Source organism: Pezoporus wallicus, unplaced genomic scaffold (genome assembly GCF_028554395.1).
Source record: "Pezoporus wallicus isolate ANWC-B61680 ecotype Strahan unplaced genomic scaffold, APGP_CSIRO_Pwel_v1 contig_8837, whole genome shotgun sequence".
In the NCBI taxonomy this organism is placed as follows: Eukaryota; Metazoa; Chordata; class Aves; order Psittaciformes; family Psittacidae; genus Pezoporus; species Pezoporus wallicus.
Window position 1 is genome coordinate 1090468 of NW_026636730.1, and position 22828 is coordinate 1113295.

General features: G+C 52.4%; 1 protein-coding gene across 1 annotated transcript in view; it reads right to left on the minus strand.

Moving 5' to 3' along the window:
• Positions 1-6928: 6928 nt before the first annotated feature.
• The window catches only part of ADAM33 (ADAM metallopeptidase domain 33), a 29035-nt gene continuing 13135 nt past the window's right edge, over positions 6929-22828 (minus strand). Inside the window, exons 6-24 of the mRNA XM_057401257.1 lie at positions 22560-22746; positions 22117-22182; positions 21941-22012; positions 21013-21179; positions 20819-20903; positions 20017-20159; positions 17411-17588; positions 17054-17143; positions 16461-16656; positions 15501-15609; positions 14813-15017; positions 13476-13553; positions 12149-12257; positions 11677-11827; positions 10860-10950; positions 9635-9865; positions 9188-9351; positions 8433-8450; positions 6929-7004 (exon numbers count right to left, since the gene is read on the minus strand). Coding sequence (XP_057257240.1) covers positions 6953-7004; positions 8433-8450; positions 9188-9351; positions 9635-9865; positions 10860-10950; positions 11677-11827; positions 12149-12257; positions 13476-13553; positions 14813-15017; positions 15501-15609; positions 16461-16656; positions 17054-17143; positions 17411-17588; positions 20017-20159; positions 20819-20903; positions 21013-21179; positions 21941-22012; positions 22117-22182; positions 22560-22746 — 2392 coding nt within the window. The 3' untranslated portion in view covers positions 6929-6952. The remainder of the gene's footprint in view (positions 7005-8432; positions 8451-9187; positions 9352-9634; positions 9866-10859; positions 10951-11676; positions 11828-12148; positions 12258-13475; positions 13554-14812; positions 15018-15500; positions 15610-16460; positions 16657-17053; positions 17144-17410; positions 17589-20016; positions 20160-20818; positions 20904-21012; positions 21180-21940; positions 22013-22116; positions 22183-22559; positions 22747-22828) is intronic.

Below are 22828 nucleotides of genomic sequence, written 5' to 3' on the forward strand. Positions count from 1 at the left end.
AACCCTCCTGGGAAAGACTCTGCTGGGGAGAATGCAGTGAACAATTCATGCCAGGAATGATTTGAAACTCAAAGAATGGCTAAACTTTGCCTTGCAGTTGTGGCTTTTCTTCCTGGAAGGAGCAAGAAGGTGCAGAAAAGCCATTGAAATGAAGTAGAATAAAAAACACTTGGAAAAAGTACCTTCATTTTTATACCCAGGAGGAAATTAGGCTGTTCATCCCAATTGGGGCTCAGTTTGGATTCACTAAGCAAAGCCATGAACGGCTTGGCAGATTGTACCAAGTACCTTCTATCACACTTTGCCTGGATGACATCTGTACCTCCTGTCCTGTCTGCTTGACCTGATGTATATTCTCACCTCAGATCCTGCTTCAACACATATACCTATGGCTGGAGACCTTTGCACAGGAGGAGGAGTCTTCATGGAGCCACCCATCAAGAGGTTCTAGAGACCCTCTGTTTCTAGAGACCCTGTATTTCCTACTATGGTAAGTCCTGTCCTGCAGCTATAGGCTTTTGCCTTTCCCTTCCCCTTGTGCTTTCTGCCTTTCTTCATGTTAGCAAAAGCTTGCTGTAAATCCAAAAGGGTAAATTCACACCTTGCTTGAAAATGAGACCAAAAGCTCTATCAAGTGGATCCAGCTGGGAATGAGAAGGGACTTAACACAGGTCTAACATTTCCTTGCTCCTCATATACACCACTGACCACAGGAATAAGTGGCTTCTCACAGTGGAGGTGGATGTTGGCACCATCATCTGGTCATTTCAAAGTACATCTTAGATCAGTCCTTTTGCACTGATGTTGTCTAAGATGACTTAAGGACTCTCTTCTTTTGTCTTCACCCATTCTTTACCAACCGCAGGCAGAAGCAGGAGAGACAAATGGACCATCCTTGGCTGAGGAGAGCCCCAGAGATGAAATCCATTCTTTCTCAGCCTAGTCCCAGGGGTTGTGTCTGAACTCATGAACTGAAGAGTGGCCTGAACTCAAGCTCAGTCCATCCTGACACACACTTGGCCTCAGCACAAAGCTCTGATTCTTGCATGGGTCAGCCACTTATGTGGCCCACGAATCAACCCTGCAGACAGTTTGCTGATGGCCACTGTGTTTTGAAGATGGGAGGGTTTAATAACACAGATGAAGACTGCTCTGTGCCATTGGCCTCAGGAGCCCATAACATTCCCAAGCACGTTTTAATCTCTGAGCAAAGCCATGACCGAAGCTCCTTGCTCGGCAAGCCTGGGGATCACAAAGTGCATGAAGTCCCTCTGTCACAGGTTACTTTGGACTGAAACAGCTTCTTTATCTATTTCTATGCAAACCCAGTAAAGATAAAATTACCTTTTTATGACAAAAATATCATCTTAGACCTATTTAAAGCACCTTTGAGTACCAAAGAAGTGGCAGCAATAGCAATAAACTTCCTCCCGTCCCTGGGCAAGAAGCCCACCAGCTTTCCCTGTCTAAGGAGGAAGGTTGGTGAGCAACATCCTGACCTTCAGTGTGGGCTAAGATGGTGACAGCAAGCTCAGCCATTCTCCTGGACACCTCCAGCCCCATTCACTCCCTAGTCCAGGGTCAGGCTAGTCATGGCTGTCCTCTGCAAACATCTCATAGCACATCATCAGTGACCACTGTGTGAAGGAAGCCAGGAAGAGCTTTGAGATGTGCTTCTCAAGGCAGTGATTCGGTTTGTCTTTGCCAATCAGGCCAGAGCAGCTCCTTCTTCATTTCTAGATCTCATCCACTGAAAAGAGGGGAGTCACACAGTGCGTCTGAAGCCACGCAGCCATGTCTCCACCTCCATTTCTACACTGGCCAATCATAGAATCATAGAATCCCAGAGTGGTTTGTATTGGAAGGGACCTTAAAGGTCACCCAGCTCCATCCCCTGCCACAGGCAGGGACCCCTTCCACTAGAGCAGCTTGCTCCAAGCCCCTGTGTCCAACCTGGTCTTGAGCACTGCCAGGAATGGGGCAGCCACAGCTTCTCTGGGCACCCTGTGCCAGCGCCTCAGCACCCTCCCAGGGAAGAGCTTCTGCCTAAGAGCTCATCTCAGTCTCATCTGAGCATCTGGGACCAAAACAGGCACATTGCACATGACCTCTGATCCCCGGGTACAACCTGCCTCCTCTCGCCGATGTTCTTCAAACCATGGTGGATGGCAGAAGCAGCGTCTTTGCACCAAGATGCCACATCATCACAGAGCAGGGCTCCTCTTCAGCTCCAAATGTTGTCCAGATTTGCTCTGATTTCTTCGTTTGCTTCTCCGTGCAAGGATTTAAAGCGGAAAGTCGGAGAGGGAGAGCTGCCTCCTGCTTTGACACCGCTGGCACAAGTGTGCTCCATCTCCAACCCCGCTTTGTACTGCTATCAATGGGACTTGAAAGACACTTTTCTTTAAGCAATACTTGGAAATGAGAGAGATAAGGCATCAGCTTCAGGCAACACTTCCGTGGCAGCACTCAACAGGACCCCAGCTTTCAGCGTGCGTGTGTATGATATTACAGATGTATTTCCACCTCTCTGTGTATGTAAAGATGTTGACGCAGTGAATTAAAATCAAGCTGTGCTTTATACTTCCATTAGTCATGGGACCATTCCTGGCTCCAAGGAGAGAGCTATCAGCCCCCGAACGGCAGGAGCAGGTGGAGAGAGGAATTGTCTTCTGCCAAAGACAAACACAGCAACAGGAAAGAAAAGGCCCTGGAAGATGATGAATGGTTCACCTTCCTTGGCTGCAGGAGCCTCTTCTTCATTAACCACCCCACTGCCTTCTTTCCCCTCTTTCCTTTTCCCTTCGGCTCCATGCATGTGTCTGTCAGCCTGAAGCTGTGTGATCCCGGTTCAGGTGTCCGTCCCCCTCCTCTCTGCCACCTCAGGATGCAGCTTTAGGTGACAGAAACAAAAGGAGGATGGTTTTACACGTTGTTTGTGTCACCTCCTGCTGCATCCCAGGGGCAGAACCACGACACCCACAGCAAACTAACTTGGTGCACCTCCAAATGCAGGTCCAGGGAGCCGAGGAGGATGCTTCGTATCCCAGAGTGACTTCCAGAGGGTGCTCCAGAAAAGCCACCCACTATCCTAAGCTCACTGGAAGCCACTCAATCACTGGGGACAATTCCCTGTCCCCTCCATTGCTCAGCTCTTCCTCATGTCCCCCTTCATCCCTTGGGAACCCTGCAGACACCAAGCAGGCCAGAATCCCATGGAGCTGCTCTGGGGCAAGGTCTGGCCTCTTGCTGTGGCTCTTGCTCCGCAGGGTGACTGGGCAGGATGGGGAACAATAGGGACAGATGAAGGACGATGGCTCCATTTCACAAACTGAATCACAGGACCACGACCATGGGAGCTTTCCCCTTTCCCCTTCACCAAGCACATGCTGTCTGAGCAAGGCTCCATTAGCCAGGAAGGTGCCTTTGATGCTGAAGACACGGTAAGGTGAAAGGCTATGGTTTTTCAGCTCTCCTGCTGTATCTATTCAAAGGTACCCAAAGGCAGCAGACCCCTTTATAATGGGGAAAGGTCCACTTGGATGTGCTGCAAGCTCAACCAGCCCTGAGAGGCACCTGGGAGCTCTCATGCGCAGCTCATCCTTTTAATGGGTTTGCAGATGATGGGGCAAGGGAGAAGGGTCAAGGACTCGAGGATCTGGTCCCTAGAAACCCAGCAACAGCCCAGCAGCAAGGCTGAGCAGATGATTTCATGGTCATCTGCTGCCATCTAGTGCCATCTGGACACCCAAAAGCTTTCCCTGCGTTCATTGATTTCACAGAACGATAGAATCCCAGCCTGGTTTGGGTTGGAAGAGAGCTTAAAGCTGATCCAGCTCCAACCCCTGCCACGGGCAGGGACCCCTTCCACTAGAGCAGCTTGCTCCAAGCCCCTGTGTCCAACCTGGCCTTGAACACTGCCAGGGATGGGGCAGCCACAGCTCCTCTGGGCACCCTGTGCCAGCGCCTCAGCACCCTCACAGGGAAGAGCTTCTGCCTAAGAGCTCATCTCAGTCTCCCCTCGGGCAGGTTCAATCCATTCCCCTTGGCCTGGCCCTACATCCCTTGTCCCAAGCCCCTCTCCAGCTTTCCTGCAGCCCCTTCAGGCACTGGAGCTGCTCTCAGGTCTCCCCTTCAGGAGCCTTCTCTTGTCCAGGCTGCCCCAGCCCAGCTCTCTCAGCCTGGCTCCAGAGCAGAGCTGCTCCAGCCCTCGCAGCATCACAAGTACTGCGCATCCCATGGACCCCACACACATATCTGTGGATGCATCAAGGTGGACATCATCCCCCTGCACTCCCTGTGACCACCTCAGGTTAGACAACGCCAGCAAACAGACCATCGCGCTTCACCCCTAAATTCCAACCTCTGCTCCAAGCAGGGAGCCAGCTTGCAGCTCAAGGGCAGAGGAGGGAGGGCTCCTCTCAGCACTGCTGCTCTGCCTGGGGAAAAGGGATGTGATGGCTCCTTCTGCACCACAGCAAAGCCAATCTGCCTCAAGAAAAACCCACTGGTACACATAAGGTCATCTCCCAGGCAGGGAAATGGGCTTTGAGAAGGGCAAAACTGCCTCTGAGTGCTCATTGTGCTGCTGAGCAGAGCCCTAGAATAGAAGCAAAGAATCAACTCAGTTGGAGAAGACCTTTAAGATCAAGCCCAACCTTTACCCCAGCACTGCCAAGGCCACCACTAAGCCATGGCACTGAGGGCCTCATCTACGTGGCTTTTGAACACTTCCAGGGGCAGTGATTAAGCCAGTACATCTTTGCAGGACCCCTGAGATCAGAAATTGGGGTTCTATCAATTCCTTTCTAGCCTGGATAGCTCAAATTTAGCCCCAAATGTGCATGTCCTTGCTCTGCTCTCTTGGACAGCTGTAAAGAGCGGACCCCCCCATAGGCAACAGGAGGAGATGAAAGGGAGTGTGATGGCCAGGTAGGTGACATCAATGGGCACAAATCCAAGCCCAGAGACATTGCATCAGCTTCATGTGGTCGTTCAATTGCTGGTGTCACATTAAGGTGGGGTTTTGACTGCTGTGCTGTCATCCCTCACTCTGTCATTGGGTTAAATGGCCCAAATCATGGGGAAAAGTTTCTTCCAACCACTTCATCATCAGTGACTTCTCCAAACCCTCTCCAAGTCTTTAACCCTCTGCTAACACCTATACTGGACTGTAAAAGGGAGGGCATTCACAGGCAAGGAGCAAGGCTTCCCTTCTCCAGGAGCTCCGTAGGCTCTTCCTCAAGCCTGACCTCGTCAGAATTCCTTGGGAGATCACTAAAAGGTTTGGGACCTTGGGAAGGTTTAGGAACCAGCTCATTTATACCCTCCCCTGGAGGTCATTTGAGGAGGTCCCTTTCAACCTAAATGACTGAGTCTGTAACTTGTTATGGGAGCAGATGCTGGACCCTAGATCCAGCCTGGCTATCCACCAGCCTCCAAGATATGGAGGTACCAGAGATGCTTCAAGGAAGACTCATGTGCACAACTGAACACTTTGAAACAAAGCCTGACCATAAGAGGAAGGACAGATTGGGTTTAGGTGGCCATAACCACATCCTGCAATCAGCAGCCCATTGTTTAACACTGGGCATCATGAAACACCAGACCAGTTTCCTGAGGGTCGTCCCTGAGCCTGCACCATGAACAGCCTTTACACTGGTTGGACGCATCCCAGGTCAGAAGGGATGCACCCCAGAGTAGCTGACACATCACACACAGCTGGACCAAAGATCAAATGTTTAAGGGCTAATGGAAGCTGTTCCAGGGATCTGTGTGCACCAGTGGGGTTGGATACCCAAAGACCTTGGTGTCTAAAGGCTGGGGGAAGTTCTGAGCAAGAAAAGAGACAGAGGAGCCAGGGGACTGTACAAAGCCTTTGTTCTCATTTCAGCCCCTGACAGAGCCGCATGTCAAGTCATAGGAAAGTGGCACGGTACAATACTGTGCAGGTCAACAGCACCTTTCGTCTGAGGATTGTAAAAGCCCTTTCAAGACATGAGTTTGTTAAACCTCACAACACCCCTGTGAGGTAGGTATCACCTCCCCCATTACAGACGAGGGGGGAAACTGAGGCACAGAGAAATGCAACGGCTTGGCCAAGGCCTTTTGGCAAGCCAATGGCACGGGCACGAGGTCTCCCTGCTCTTGTTCCTGGCTTGTGGCTCCTTCCCCCTTTGGAGAGCAGAGTGTGAGCAGCTCACAGAGCCACTGCTTGGCTTGCCCCATGGGCAGGGAGTATGCAATGTTTATGGGGGGCTCCTGAGCCCCTTGAAAGCACCCTGGTAACCAGCCACCCCCAGTGCTTTGGACCTTGAACCCCTTCTCATACAGCTTCTCCATGTAGGTATGACCCCAGCATTGTCACTGTTGTTTCTTGTGCAAGCAGGTAGGAGGCCAGGAGGAGCCCGAGAACGTGGATCCTTCATGGGAATGTCCCAGCACATTGTATGGCACAGTCCAAACTGGAAATCACTTTGCTCTGATGGCTAATGTCTCCCTGGAGACAATGCCCAGCACTGAACTCTGGTGGCATGGGTGATGGTGGGGTCTCAGCAGGCCTGGAGGAGAAGGAGGAGGTAGCTAGAAGGATATGACAAGGCTTTTGCTGCCACAGTTGTCAGTGTTGGATGTTCACCGCATCCCAGCCCATGTGCAATGTCAAGAAGTAACTAAAGCTGGGGGGTAAATTGGCCAGAGCTGTGGTGGGGTTTCCATCATGGTATAACCCCACCCCAAGCCTTGAGTTACATCATGGTACCAATTTCCCCTCTCCTCCCCCCACCAAAACTACAGTTTTTTGTGCTGAATACATATTCTGTCTTATAAAAATAGTCCTCTGGTATCAAAAGACAAATAAAACAAGAGAGGAATAGAAGACCCCTGTCGCCAGCAGCAGTGCAAATCAGGAGAGCCAGCTCAGGAAGGATGCGCTTAAGGTGTCCTTGGTTTGTCACTTCTTCAAGGGGAAGGAGGTTGATTGGACTTTGATGGCTGGGACTGGCCTGGAGTGAGGAGAAGAGAAAGGAGATGACTCATTCGAGTGCAGAGAACAAGCACCCATCACCTCCACCACAAGCATCCTTCCACAGCTCAGGGGAGACAGAACATCTGCTGTCCCTGAGACCAGAGGGGACCTGGGACTGTCATGGTCACCCACATCCTCTCTCAAAGATACAACCCCAAATTATGTCGTTTTTAAGTGTTTTCCTTTGGCCTACCCTCAAAATCCCGATAGGACACAGAGTCCACCAAAGCACATGGTGACACCAGGCAGTAGCCTGCAGTGAGAACTGGGAGCTCATCAGCTGTAGGATTGGTATCCCCAAAGGGCTTACTGCTCTTGGCTTCCCAAGTTCAGGCAAGGTGGTCTCGAATCAGAACCATAGACTGGTTTGGGTTGGAAGAGACCTTAAAGCTCATCCAGTTCCAAGCCCTGCCATGGGCAGGGACACCTTCCACTAGAGCAGCTTGCTCCAAGCCCTGTCTAATCTGAACTTCTCCTTAAGTTTAAACCCATTCCCCCTTGTCCTATTGCTACAGCACTACCAAGAGACATCACCAAACCAACAACCTGATATGGACCTTACAGTCCATGGGAATTCATGAAGTCTCTCCCCTCATCCATCCAGGGAAGACAACAGTTCCCTGGCCCTCTCCTAGCATGTTGGCAATGTCAGGTAGTGAATACGGACCAGGACACGGGTATGCCCTGCTCTATGGCCCAAGTCTGGCTCTGCCAGTCAACACTTCCTGGCACGGGCACTATTTCTAGGGAGAACGGATAGGGACAGTCCAGTGGGCAGCAAGGACAAAACTACAGCCTTTGGGAAGGGGAGCTAAGTTTGGCTGCCAGGATGTGCCAAGCCTTTCCCTTCTGGGACCGCAGAACAGGCCTGTTTTATCTATGGGAAGAGCTGAGCTACAGGGATTGAGTTACACTGAGAAATGCCGGGGCATGTTCAGCCTCTGTGGTGGCAACTACAAAGACAACTGAACCTAAAATAGTGTAGGAGGGTCAAAGCAGTCATTAAGGCTGTCTGGAGATGAGGGTCAGCTTCAGTTCAGCACGGTGCCTGCTCTCCACGGCTGGATATAGCCCACAAGCCTGGCTGACAGGAGGGGATGCAAGCACAACCCCTTGAGGCACCACGGACCATATCCAGAGGATTTAGCAGTACACAAGAGGCGAGCTGAAGGTTGTAGTGATGTTGTAAAGGATTTGGACTTAATCTCCCAGCTTCAAACTGGAAAATCCTTCGTTCCTTGGACCTCTTGTTGGGGTACCAAGCGGGGCTATGTCCTGCTCGTCTAGGAGCCTCTGGGAAGGTGGGTGCTTATTCCCCAGCATCCTGGCTCCCATTCCACTGCTTAACCAAAGGCCATCCCCCAACCAGCAGTCCCCATGGCCCTGCAGGGTGTGTGTGACTCACCTTTGAGGTGGCATCGGCCTGCAGGGAGGAAAGATGAAAGAAAGCATCAGTGCCCACCCCTTCACCCCAGTGCCCCCCAGCAGAACACCAACAGCTCCCTGCATGCTCTGGGATGAGATGCCACGTGCACCCCAAAGAACAGCGTCTCCCTTAACCCATCAGGGCATTACAAGACCCAAAGTCCCAACCTTGGTCATCGTTGGTCAACCATGGCCAAATACTGTGGGGTCCTGCCCAGTGGAAGCATGGATGCAGATACTGGGCACCTGCAGGTACCTTGCTTGGGTGGGCAGGCTCTTCTCCTGCACCACGCGGGAAGGAGAATGGGCACAGGACTGTTTATGCATATGGCATCCCCATCTAGACAAATGCTTTGGTGGTAGCTACTCCCCAAGTAGAATTTGGGACATCTCCTGATTTCTTTCCCACCTTTGCCCACAGATGCCCCACAGCAAAGATCTACTATGGCCTACAGGCCAGTTCCCCTGAATTTGGTGGGCTTTTTGCTCCTTTGTAGGCCCAGAGAGCAAACCCACACACCCCAGAGCACAGAACATCTCTCCTGCTCCTCAGCACCCTGTCCTGCACACACCAGCCTGGGGGGAAAGAGGAGAAACCCCATTCATAATGAAGACACCATAAGGGCCAGAGCAGAGCACACCACAGTGGTATTTGGGATGTCCCATTCAGACATGACCCACAATACACCCCATTGTGTCCACCTTCAGGGCAGCTCAACTGCTCCCTCAACTTACTTTAATGGCCTCGTGGGGCGGCTCACGGCGCTTGTACCCGACACCTTGAAGTTGGTAGGAGGGACCATGACCAGCAGGGTCTGTCCATGTGCAGGAGGCAGCTCTTTGGCCAGAAGAGGACTTCCAGGCAACGGCCGACGGGGTGGCTGATGCTTTGGGGTGACCTGGGATCACAAAGTGCATGCGGAGAGACAACATCCTTAGAGGAGCATCCATACAGACCTCTGTGCCCCGCTGCAGAGCTGAGATGCTTCAAAGCACCTGATAACACCCAAACCACCTTAAAACGTTCTCCTTATCCAATGAGCTTCCTTCATTATCACAAGAGGTTTGTCTTCTAGGGTTGACATGACAGCTCCTTAATAATACCCAACTCAAAAGAGCCACAGGCAGCCAAACCCCATGGAATTCCTATGAGTCCAGAAGGAAAGCACAGCCAAAGCTCACCAGTGGGGTCCTCACGGGGCTGCAGGGAAGAGGTCTCTTTGGAGGTGGCAGCTTAGCCTGGGACACAGCTGCTTTGGTGGGCACCATGGGTGATCTGCAGGCTGGAGGTGGTGGCCTGGCAGGTTTGGGGTCTCTTGGACGTGGAGGGATGGAGTGAGGAGCTGGGCGAAGAGGGTGGACGATGTTGACAGGCTGAGAGCTGGGTCTGGGGGGGAACGTGGCCCGTGTGACCTGCAGGGATGAGAAAAGCAGAAGCATGGAGAAAAACCTTAGGTGAGTTTTCGTGGGTGATGGAAAGCAGATGGACCCCAGAATCAGTGTATAGGGAGCAGCAGGAGGAGCATTGGGTATTTATTGCACTTCCTGGGATCACCACTTTTACCATGCCGCCCAAAAGCTGAACGTGCTTGCTCCTGATAGCCATATGAGAGCACACAGGGATGGGAAAGGTGTTGGTCTCAGAAGACCTGGAACAGGGTCAGCTCTACTGAATCCACTTCCACATACAGAATCATGGAATGGTTTGGGTTGGAAAGGACCTTATGGTCATCCAGATCCCATCCCCTGCCATGGACAGGGATGCCTCACACTAAACCATGTCTCCAAAGGCTCTGTCCAACCTGGCCTTGAACACTGCCAGGGATGGAGCATTCACAGCTTCCCTGGGCAACCCATTCCAGTGCCTCACCACACTCACAGTAAAGAACTTCTTCCTTCTATCCAATCTATACTTTCCTTGTTTCAGTTTGAACCCATCACCCCTTGTCCTGTCCCTACAGTCCCTAAGGAAAAGACATCTGCCCTGCTCTCAACCACTGTGGCCATGCTCAACAAACCTCAATTCTTCCCCAAATTCAGCCCCGGAATTACCCATCCGAGGCTCACCAGAGCTGACACAACCACAGCAGAAACATCTGCCTCCCGGAGACCCAACACGAGGTCATCACAGGGACAGTACAGCCCCTGTTAGGCTTTGCTGTGGTGATGGGCAACTTCCCAGTTGAGGCTTTTGGCAATCACCAGGGTCTTTCTGAACAGGCAGAGCCCAACAAACTCACCTTAAGGAGGGATGCATACAACTGACCAAGGGCTCACAGTGTAGACCCAATGCACAGCCATCAAGGAGCATCAGTTCCTTGCCCAGTTGCTAGAGGTAGAGATGATCCCTGACAAGCATAAAGCGCCAGGGAGGGAAAGCAAACCTGGCAGGTGAGTTATTACTTACTTTACTAGTGTGGCTGGAGGTGGAAATGTTCCTCAAGGTGAAGGCAGCTTTGGGGTGGCCACTGGTTGACTTCCGCCCCATGGTTTTATTCCTGCTCGGGACCACAAACGTAAATCAGGATCACAGAATCAACTGAGTTGGAAAAGACCTGTAGGATCATCCAGTCCAACCGCTGCCCAGCACTGCCAAGGCCACCACTACCCCATGGCACTGAGGGATAAGCACTGGGTGAGCAGGGATGACAAATCTGTCTTGAGATGATGAGGGTGATGAAGGCTTTCTCAGACTATTGCAGGGGTTTTGAGGTATGTGTGTGTCTGTACCTGTACTGCGAGGGGAAACAAGCATAGAATGGTTTGGGTCGAAGGGAGCTTAACGCCCTTCCAGTTCCAGCACCCTGTCACAGGCAGGGACACCTTCCACTAGAGCAGGTTGTTTAAAAGACCAGGTTGCTCAAACAAGAGTATCTGAATTCAGTGCTTCTTTAGAGCCCTCCCTGTTCTTGCAGTCTCCTAGGAGTCAATGGAGAGAAAGCTTCTTGGTACCAGGCCACCTTCATCGTCACTCTCTGGGGTCGTCCTGTCCAGGGGACCATCCCTGTCCTCTGCTCTGGGAAGAGCTGAGAGCCTCAGGTTTTCCCAGGAGAGAGCTCTTCATATCTCAAACCAGGTCCCACATCACCTTGAAACAGACCCTGGGCACCACCAGCTCTTCACACCCATTCCCACCAGGCTGGATGCCAACAGTGGCAAGAAAACCAGGTTTCTGTGTCTTACAAGGCCCTTGAGAGAGAAGGGATTTAGGAGGCATCACCCACCTGTATGTCTCCTGGCTCCTCCTCCTTATCTCCTTTATCCATTTATTCAGGAGCGAGTTCTCCCGCCGGTACCAGAAGTAGGTGATGATCATCAGGGCCGGGAGGAAGAGCAGGAAGATGAGCAGGAGGGTTGTTAGGATGGCTTCATGGTCTGGCAGGGAAAGCACAAAGATCAGTGTGGGGCTGGGAGAGCAAACAGCCTCTGGCTTCACTCCATGGAAACATTGGTCCCACCTGCCCGTCCTCAGCCACCCAAACTAGAGCCACCATTGCTGATCAACCACCAAAGAGGGAGCAGAACCATGCGGTGGCCTCTGATGGGTGGGCACAGGCTGTGAGTCTGAACGGACCCATTCCAGCACATTCGGAAGCAGAGCTGTCAGCAGCTGTATCTATCACGCTGTCTCCCCCTCTCATGGCATTGCTCCAGCCCCACCAGTGTCACAGGGCACGGGATGTGGATGTAACTCACTGTCGCGCTGCACAGGGCCACTGTCCACGCTGCCACCCAAGCCTGGTTTCTCACAGTAGGGGGGAGCCCAGCCAGCATCACAGTGACAGTTCTTGTTGCTGTTGCAGACCTGCAGAGAGAGAAGGAGGGTTGGAGACTACAGGGGAGGTGGGAATCATAGAATCCCAGACTGGTTTGTGTTGGAAGGGAGCTTAAAGCTCATCCAGCTCCAACCTTCCCAAGATTTCATCTCAATCTCCCCCTTGGCCTGGCCCTACATCCCTTGTCCCAAGCCCCTCTCCAGCTTTCCTGCAGCCCCTTTAGGCACTGGAGCTGCTCTCAGGTCTCCCCTTCAGGAGCCTTCTCTTGTCCAGGCTGCCCCAGCCCAGCTCTCTCAGCCTGGCTCCAGAGCAGAGCTGCTCCAGCCCTCGCAGCATCTCCATGGCCTCCTCTGGCCTCGCTCCAACAGCTCCACGTCCCTCTTGTGCTGGGAATGATGATCTGCGTGATGGGGACGACAACAGACGGCCAACGGCAGCAGTCTAGGCTGAAGGAGCTTAACCCCTGCCAATATTCACTCCTTGAACAGCACCTGGATCGCGCCTGTGCTGCCCTCACATCTGTGACTGTGATGTACAGAGATTATTTCCTTGCTGGTACTTTCATCTCCCTGCTCTTTGCAGAAACCCTGAAGTCAGGTATCTCGTACATTCAGCTTTCACACTGCTGGACTACACAAGCTCTATGTCCTTAATACTTCACGTTAGCCTGGGGTTTGTTGAACATCTTCCCCTCAGAGTCTTTCCCGATAAACCACAGCCTTTCTGAAGCAGAGAATCCAACCCAAGAGCAGAATGGAAGGGTAAATTTGGGTGTTTTACATCTCACATTTCTCCACATAATCCAGCAGTGATCCTCCTACAGCAGTTTGTTGCCGTCTGAGTTGGCAAAGCCTTCCGCAGAGGTCAAACCTCTGCAGGCTTTCAGCTTTGGACAACAGCGGTTCTTCCTCTTCACTAAACCACTTCCCTCCTTCTTGCAGTCCCCGTTGTGTTTCTAACCCTTGCTTTGCTCTCAGAGGCAGCAGGCACCTGCTCTAAACACCCTGCAGTTCAAACCGGACCTCGATCCAAGTTTTGCAGATGGTCCTTACATCACAAACGATCTTCTTCCTCTAACGGGGACACGGGTGAGCAAAGATCTGAGCTCAGCCTCACCCGTAGCTGATGCATGAGACAACTATGACAAGCAGATGCCCACCGCATTGCAAGGCTCATCCCCGTGGGAGACACTTGGTTTTGCTTCAGAGTGTGTCTGATCCCAGGAGCCTGCTCAGGGACTCACTCACCCCATGGCCGTTGCACCGGGAAACACACTTTTCCAGCTCAAAAAGGGAGGCATTTTGGCACCGGCGATCCTTGCAAACCTGAGGGACAGCCAAGAAACCGTGGTTAGAGGAAGGCCCAGGAGAGGGACAGGGATCTACAGCTGGGAATGCTCTGGAAGGATGCTGTCCATTGGAAAATGTGGGATCCCAGACTGGCTTGAGTTAGAAGGGACATTAAAGCTCACCCAGCTCCAACCCCTGCCATGGGCAGGGACCCCTTCCACTAGAGCAGCTTGCTCCAAGCCCCTGTGTCCAACCTGGCCTTGAACACTGCCAGGGATGGGGCAGCCACAGCTTCTCTGGGCACCCTGTGCCAGCGCCTCAGCACCCTCCCAGGGAAGAGCTTCTGCCTTACACCTAACCTGAACTTCCCCTGTTCCAGTTTGAACCCATCACCCCTTGTCCTATCGCTACAGTCTCTGATGAAGAGTCCCTCTCCAGCACCTAAAATGCAGGTTGGTTAAACCACACTGTGCCAAGTCAATGCATTTCACTCCAGGTTTCAGCACATCCCAGGAAACCTCTGCCATTCCCTCATTCAGGATGGCTCAGATGAGACCAGCCACCACCATTCCCTTGACAACCCCTCTGGCAGCTCCTGGAGATGGCATTTCCCGTCTGTCCCTAAAACACAGGCACCATCCAAGACAAAACGACACTGGATTTCAAACCCAGCCATCCTTTCTCATGAAAATGTTGACATTTTGGCTTTCCACCCCAAACTGGGGTGAAGATTTCACAATTAAAATGCCAAACAGCAAAGGGCACATCTCCATGGCCGATGCTGTCTGGCACGCATCCCTGCTACCATGCAGTCTACCAGCCCTTTCTCAGCTGAACAGAGCCTTTGTAAAGTACTTGGAGATGTAGGAGCTGGAAAAGAGACTAATGCTCAGTTAGCAGCATCTGTTTGGATCTCCCATCTTGATCCTTAACACTTCCCTAATGCACATTCCCTAAGACTTCTCCTGGGAAACAATTTATCCCCAGAAGGAACCCTCATCCATCAAGCCCTGGGGCATGCAATTCTTGTTGGGGTCACTCCACCATGCATGAAATCAGCAAAGAAGCATGGGGGCCAGAGGGGAGAATTTGATGGCCTACACACAAGCATCTAGTGATGTGTAGAGATGTCCTGGTTGAGATGTCACCAGGGAGATGTCTGCAAGCGTGGAGGAAACCACATCCCATGGACCAGCTGCAATGCAGAGAAGAGCCAACGTCCACATTGGAGCTGGGATAACAGCCAAGGGGATGTTATTCTGTAGGAGAGTCGAGCCTTAGGAAGAGGTACTCACCATCCCATCTCCACATTTAGTCCCCGTCATCACCAGCCCGGGGTCAGAGAGGTCTTCCTCGTCATCCTTTGCGGTGTACATGTAGGTACCACGGCACTTCACCTCCCGCCCATTGAAGCGGATGGTGGTGTCGATGGACACAGTGTTGGTCCCCTGAGGCTTCTTAGCTGAGCTCTGGCACTGGATCTTGCCACACATGGCATCCCTAGGAGCAGGACACAGCGAGGTGATGTGGGTACCACCCCCCTCACCCTCCCTGCCCCGTCTGCACCACTGCCTGCTGGCTCCTCTCCCTCTGACTTTATGTCCATGCTAGGTTGTGATGAGAGATGCCCAGTGGGTTCAGAAAGGACTTAGATAAACCATGGACAGCACAGGGAAATGCTGGAGGGAACAGTCAGGGGGATCCCCCTAACATCCCTGGTCAAACTGGGAATGCAGGAGAGCACGTGGTCCCTAAACAGCATCCTGCTGATGCTGGCTTTGATTTCCCTTCAGGCAGGGCTGGGAGGTGATGTGTGGTGGGACAACCTCCCTGCAGGGATGGAGCCCAGGAAGCACCTGGTGGCTTCCTCAGGTCCAAAACGGAGCTGATGCCAGGAGGCTGAGGTAGGAGCCTGCCAGTCCCTTCACAGAGTGCAGGAGGAGGAGACGATGGGGCACCCATGGGTGCCAGCGCTGCACCCACCTCTTGTCACATTTCACATAGCGCCCTTGGCTGTCTTTGCCACAGTTGCCGTAGGTGTTGCCAGCCATGTTCACATCCTGGAAGCAGGCATCTGGGGCTGGCCAGGCACCTGCAGGGGGAGGAAAGGTCCACGTGGAATGAGGAAGGAAAGCAGCCAGTGGGGAGAAATACCAGAACTGGGAGCAGCAGCTGGGTCCTTATGGAGAAAACATCATGGAAAAGCCTCCTGGAGAGCTGCTGCTGCGGGTGCCAGGTCAGGAACAGCACAGAAGGGATGAAATCATACACTCACAGAGTGGTTTGCATTGGGAGGGACCTCAAAGCTCATCCTACCACAGGCAGGGACCCCTTCCACTGGAGCAGGGTGCTCCAAGCCCCTGTGTCCAACCTGGCCTTGAGCACTGCCAGGTCATATGGAGCATATGAGCTATGGACTGTATGTGGAGTGGGGGCCGTATGCAGCTGTATGCAGTCTGCAGCCACATGATGTGTGTGTATATACATACCTATGAAGTGTGTAACAACCATACGAAGCATCCGGCCATGTGGGAGGTGTCTCTGCCCGCGGCAGGGGGTTGGAACTGGATGATCTTAAGGTCCTTTCCAACCCAAACCTATGATTCTGTGATTCTATGAACAGGTTATGAGCCCCATCCCCTCTGGGCCATATGCAGTATAAGGTCTGTAGGCAATGTGGGGGCCATATGCAGAATATGGGCTAACTAAAGCAAGGAGTCACAGTCTTTGTAGGGTACAAGCTGCCTGCAGTGCTGAAGCCATAGGTAGTCTCTGGGTTGCACCCAGGCTGGTTTGGGTTGGAAGGGACCTTAAATCCCACCCAGTTCCAGCCCCTGCCATGGGCTGGGACACCTTCCCCTAGAGCAGGTTGTTTAAAAGACCAGGTTGCTCTTGCTCCAGAGAGGGATGCCAGGATGCAGAGCTGGGGCTGGTGGGACTCACCTGGTCCCCAGAGCTGGACACACTGCTGGTGGTGGGTCATGCACATGCCGTTGTTGCAGTAAGCCTCTCCATAGGCACAGGATGAGCCATCCAGCAGGTACACGTTGGCTGGGCAGTAGGGTGAGGCGCCAGTGCAGTATTCAGGGAGGTCACAGGATCCTGCTGCATCCCTGCAGATGGTCCCAGCCACCTTCAGCTGCCATGGGAGGAGAGAGAAACATCAGCACTGAATCATAGAACCATAGAACAGTTAGGGTTGGAAAGGACCTTAAGATCATCCAGTTCCAACCCCCCTGCCACGGGCAGGGACACCTCACACTAAACCATGGCACCCAAGGCACGTCCTGGAACCATAAACCATCTATAATGTCCTCTGTGGGACTATATGGGGTTGTCAAGATATAAGGCCAATTTCCTGGGCTGGACCCCAGCCACAAAGCAGCCAGCAGAGACTCTCCTGCAGAGCCCTCATTTGGCACCAGGGGGTTTGACCTTATGGACATGAAGCACATGAGTCCCAAGGGAATGATGGGGGCTGCATCTCCCTGCTCATCCCATGGGTGGGCCTGGTGGGGACACGGCGCAGGTCTTACCTTGCAGCTCTGGCAGCAGTCACCATGGGCACACTGGGCCCCCTCCTTCAGTGTGCAGTTGTGAGCGTTGCAGCATGGGTTAGTGCACTCCTGTGTGGGGAGGAGGAGAAGACATCACCACGGTCGGTGATTCCACCCCATTGCTGCCCTCAATCCATCCTCCACCCACCACAGCATTGCCCCTCATTTGGGGAAAGCCAGGAGCAGTTAAATGGGTTTAGGAAGGGGACACTGGGAAGAGCCCTTGGGATGGACCAGCAAACCCCTTTCCCTTGGAAACACACGGTCCATGTCCTGCTACCTTGAGCTGAGCTGCAGAAGCCTGTGCAGGAGAGCCATGCGAACCCAGCACCGTACCTCCACCTCCCCGCAGTCACAGTCTTCTCCTTCCTCCAGAAAGCCATTGCCACATTTCCGTCCCACCACCAGGTCCTTGGTGTCGGGCAGGTTGAAGAGACACATCCCACCTCCCTTCTGGAAGTAGCTCTCCAGCTGCCTCTTGCTGCAGGAGCTGAAGACGCGAGGGAAGGGGTGTCTGCAAGGGGATGGATGGGGGGACCGGGGCCGGGAGAAGGTGGAAAACCACAGTCAGAGCTGGGAAATAAGGACGTGGGCAAACTGGCACAAACCCTGCCAAGAGCAGAACCCACCAAGGTACATCGAGACCATGAACATCTCCCACCCAACTCACCCAGCTGAGCACCAGAACAACAACCAGAGGACACCGCTGAACCCTTTAGAAAGGGATGGACAATCAGAGCTGCTCTACAGCAACCCCAGAGCATCAGCCCTTCACAGCAAGAAATCTCTTGGAGATCGGAGCCCCCACGGCCTGCACCTCAAAGCCCAGGGGCACCCATGCTTACAGGCTCTTGCTGGTGGAGGTAACACCCTTGTGCATTGGTCCCCTGCATGGGGGACACCACAGAACCCCCCCATCCTAACCACAGGGCGCATCTGCAGCGATGAACTGCTCAGGATGTCTGCTAAACATGTGCCTGTCATCACTGATGGGAAATACCCATTTGGGGCTATTTAAATAGCTCTGAGGACGAGATGGACCAAAGCAGTTAAAAAAAAATCAAAGAAATATGGAAAAGGAACATAAATAAAAGCCTCAAATTAAATCAGTCCCAAGGCTTGAACTAAAATCAGAGCCTACAACATGTGAGGCCTTTCCCATATGGAGCTGAAGAGGAACAGTGATTTTCTGGAGCTCGGAGCATGCTCCTTCTGTGACTTTACACAAGTTTGTGGCTTTCTTTGTGTGCTGTACCAAGAGGAAGCAGAGAGCAAGGGCTGGGCACCTGCTTCAGAGCTGGTTTCATTTCCTCCTGTCACTGAAAACAAGAGGTTCATTTCATATGGGACATCTCACTTCTGAGATGACACAAAGGGCTTTTTCTAAAGCCGTATTTGAAGTCTAGGGGAACTCTCTTAAGCTCTAAAGTCCAAGCACGTTATGGGTGGGTGAGCAAAACACACCCGAGGAGCTGGTACTTGAACGTGCAAACAGGGACAGGTTGGAGACAAAAATGTGTTTCCTGCCCTTGTGGGGAAAAACCGACTTATTTCAGCAGAAATAAGGAGGAAGAAATGACTCAGGGAGGATGTCAGCTCAGAAAGCTTTGGCTGGGGGGTGAGGAGGGGCACGGCTCAGCTGCTGCATCTGCTGCTGCTTTGCACCGCTGCATCTGCATCCAGCGCCGGTGGGTGGGGGGAGTCATTAATAAGGATATATAATAGACAATATATCTTGTATCATATATCATATATATAGTGTCTAATATATAATGTATGATATATAATGTATAATATGTAGCGCATAATGTATGATATATATGATATATAATATATATAATACTGTGACTATATTTTTATATTTATAAGTATATATAACTATATAATAGTTATATATATGTATTATATATTATATATAATATATATAATATATAACTATATAATACATATAGTTATCTATTATATATAACTTATATAACTTATCTATAAACTTAAATATAAAATATAAATATATATAACTATATAATATATAGTATCTATATTATATATTATATAATATAGAAATATAAATGTCTATAACATATATAAATTATATAATGTCTACTATATAATATATAGTGTATAATGTATATATATATGATACACAATATATATAATACTGTGACTATATTTTTATATCTATAACTACATATAACTATATAATATATATAGCTACTATAATACATTTAGGATCATTAGACAAGTGCACAACTTCATCGTGCTGAAAAGGCAGTGCTTTTCCCCAGCACAACCCACCCATGCAGAGACTAACCCCCATGCGACAGTGCCGTGGTGTGACAGCCCTGAGGGCCAGGAGGAAACAACCAGAGGACACCCTGAAACCATAATGGGGGGGTTTGACTGTTATTTGTTAATGGGAAGAGCTGGTGGGTTCAAATAAAGGGGAATAAATCACTGCTTTTTCTGTGGGAAAAATCTGGGATGAGTGCTGTCAGGAGCTGGAAAATCCAGCAGGAGAAGGACTTTGGAAGGGAAAGTGGCACCAACCACTTGAATTTCATACAATTTGGGATGAATCAGAGATGAACCTGATGGCTCCCTACAAGTGCCTGACAGGAGGATGGAGCCAGGAGGGGCTGGGCTCTGCTCCCAAGGAACAAGGGATGGGACAAGAGGAACCGGCCTCAAGCTGCCCCAGGGCAGGTTTAGATGGAGCTGAGGAACAATTCCTGCCCCAGAGGGTGCTCAGGCATTGGAACAGGCTGCCCAGGGCAGGGCTGCAGTCACCGTCCCTGCAAGTGTTCACACAGCGTGGAGATGAGGCCTCAGTGCCATGGGGCAGTGGTGGCCTTGGCAGGGCTGGGAATGGTTGGACTGGGTGAGCTTAAAGGGCTTTTCCATCGTGGTTGATTCCATGATTCCGTGATCCCATCCCCACTTACCCGGTGGCCGCTGCCATGACGCAGCCGCCTTGCTCCGGGGTGGCCTCCACGCAGCAGCCGGAGCTGTCGTGGCTCATGCCGAAGTTGTGGCCGATTTCGTGGGCCATGGTGGCGGCCGCCCCGATGGGCTGCTCCGAGTGGTCCTGCACAGCGATGGAGAGGGGTCATCCCGCAGCAGGGAATGCGCTTGGGGTGATGGAGGGACCGCAGCATCGCTGGCATGGCAGCTGGATCCCATGGGAGGGACAGACAGGGGGACGGAGGAGGATTCATGGCAGAAGTGGGGCTTGGTCTCCTGAAAGTCCTGCAGGGGACTGTTGGGAAGTTCTTTGGCTGCAGCCAGCTACAGAGAACCTGGGGCCTTGGAAGGTGCATCCCAAAAACCAGATACCTCATTGCTCTACATCACCACTCTGCCCCGGGACCACAGGTCACCAGGGCCACCATCACCCCATCGGGAGGAGCATAAGAGGTATCTGGGGCAGAGATGACCCTACAAAACCATGGAGTACAAGCAGGGCTATTCAATATGTGGGGCAAAAGCAATATAGAAGATCCCAATGCTGCTGCTAGCTGCAAGCTGAGGGTGTACATGGGGCAAGAGACCTTTAAACCATCCCTTTCTCGCTTGGCCAACGTCTGAGAGGGGTAAGGAGCTACCAACATCATTGCTTGCTCTCAGGCTATATCCGAGGACCAACCTCCAATCCCGGTCCTCCAAGTGAAGAACTCCAGTAAGATGGAATGACAATGTGATCCCCCAGCCTGGGAGAAGCAGAGAAGACCCCCCTGCCCCTCTTACCATGCTGACACCTCCAGAGTTATCCATGCTGCACATCCCCTCCAGCGGGGCCATGCCGATGGTTGTCCCCCTGAACGTCTTCCCTCTGCATAGAAAGAACCAAGGGGCCATTAGCACCCCAGGGGTGGTCAGGAGACCCTGGTCCAAGCTAGAAGCCCTCATCCCGACGTCCCCAGGTCCATAGGGATGCTCACGTCAGCAGCTGGGCATTGTCGTGCTTCTTGCGTGCCCTCAGCGACTTCTTCCACTGCAGGAAGGACCAGAGCGTGGCGTTGGCATCGCTGGTCACAGTGCACTGGTCCCGCTCTGTCCACACCTCCAGCCCGATCAGGGCCACCTTGATGTTCAGTGACCTGTAAAACTGCAGGGAGGGGACAGGGATGGAGGGGATGGGGAATGGCTGCGGGGTCTCCATGATTAAAACAGGCTGACAATATTGGGGCTGTTCAGCCTGGAGAAGAGGAGCTGCATGGAGACCTCAGAGCAGCTTCCAGTATCTGAAGGGGGCTACAAGGGTGCTGGGGAGGGACTCTTCATTAGGGACTGGAGTGATAGGACAAGGGGTGATGGGTTTGAACTGAAACAGGGGACGATTTAGGTTAGATATAAGGACTAAGTTCTTCCCTGTGAGGGTGCTGAGGCACTGGAATGGGTTGCCCAGAGAAGTGGTGAATGCTCCATCCCTGGCCCATTCCAGGCCAGGCTGGACAGACCTTTGGGGGACATGGTCTAGTGTGAGGTGTCCCTGCCCGTGGCAGGGGGTTGGAACTGGATGATCTTAAGGTCCTTTCCAACCCAAACCAATCTGTGATTCTATGACTATTTCCCTCCAGTTGGGTGACTTGGGGAGATGCTTGTCCCAATTCCACCTCCAAATCACGGTGGCACGATGCCATCCATCAGCTGACAACACCTATGTGTGTCCCTCCTTGTGTCAAGGATGCCAGCATCGATCCCCATCACCACAGCAAGGCGCCCTGCCCACATCTGCCATCTAAGCTCCTAGCCCCAGTGACATGGGGACAGTCCCTGAGGCCCACCACCAGGCTGGTGCGTTCACATGCACTGGGAATGATGGAGCTGGAACCAAGGGAGCAGCAGGTCCTGCTCACTAACCGTTACCTTGTCCACGTAGTTTGCGATCTCCACGATGCGCTGCTTGGTGTGGCCCAGGTTGAGGTGCTGGTTCCTGTACTGCAGAGAGATGGGGATGGGGAAGGGTCACCAGAGGAAGAGCAGGGAGGGAGGCGGAGGGGTAACTGCCATGGAATCATGTTTTTGCTCCCTACGCCACTCACCAGTGTGTGATCAGCAACAATGAAGAGCTCCATGTACTTCATGGTCCTCCAGGCATCTCTCTTGGCCTGCAAGACAGACAGTGATGCTCAGAGGAATGAAGGAGCAGGAAGTTCATGGCTCTGGGCATCTCAGGCTTCCCAGTCCCTGCAAAGCTGCTCAGGAAGGAGAGCTGAGAGGGGAAACTGAGGCACAAGGACACAAGGAAAAGCTGAGTGGCTACAGTACAACTCCCAGTATCACCTCACATCACGTCCCACACCATAGGACACAGCACTGGTACCCAACCCATAAACCCTCCCTCTGAGGTCTCCTGCCCAAACTCACACAGGTCCCATCTGCCCAGATGCCAGGGTGATGGGCACCCCGCCACAGGCATTTATAAGAGTGCAGACAGCCCCATTCCCATCCCTCCCATGAGCAAAGGACTCCAGAATGGATTTACCCGGCGAGGCACAGGCTGGAAGAGCTGAGCAATGTCAGCAATGGTTTTCCCGAGGTCATCACCGTGGCCACAGGTCCCACCTTGGATGGGCAAGTGCTCTGCTCGGTGGATGACGTGGTGGCCTGGCCTGGGGGTCCCCAGGGGTTTCAGGTAGTAGCTGGTGTTGCTGCTCAGCACTATGAGGCCCCTGCAATGGAGAACAGCCCTTGAGGACTCCTGTGGTGCTTTCAGTCTGGTTCACCAGCCCCTGCTGAGGACCCGGGAACTCA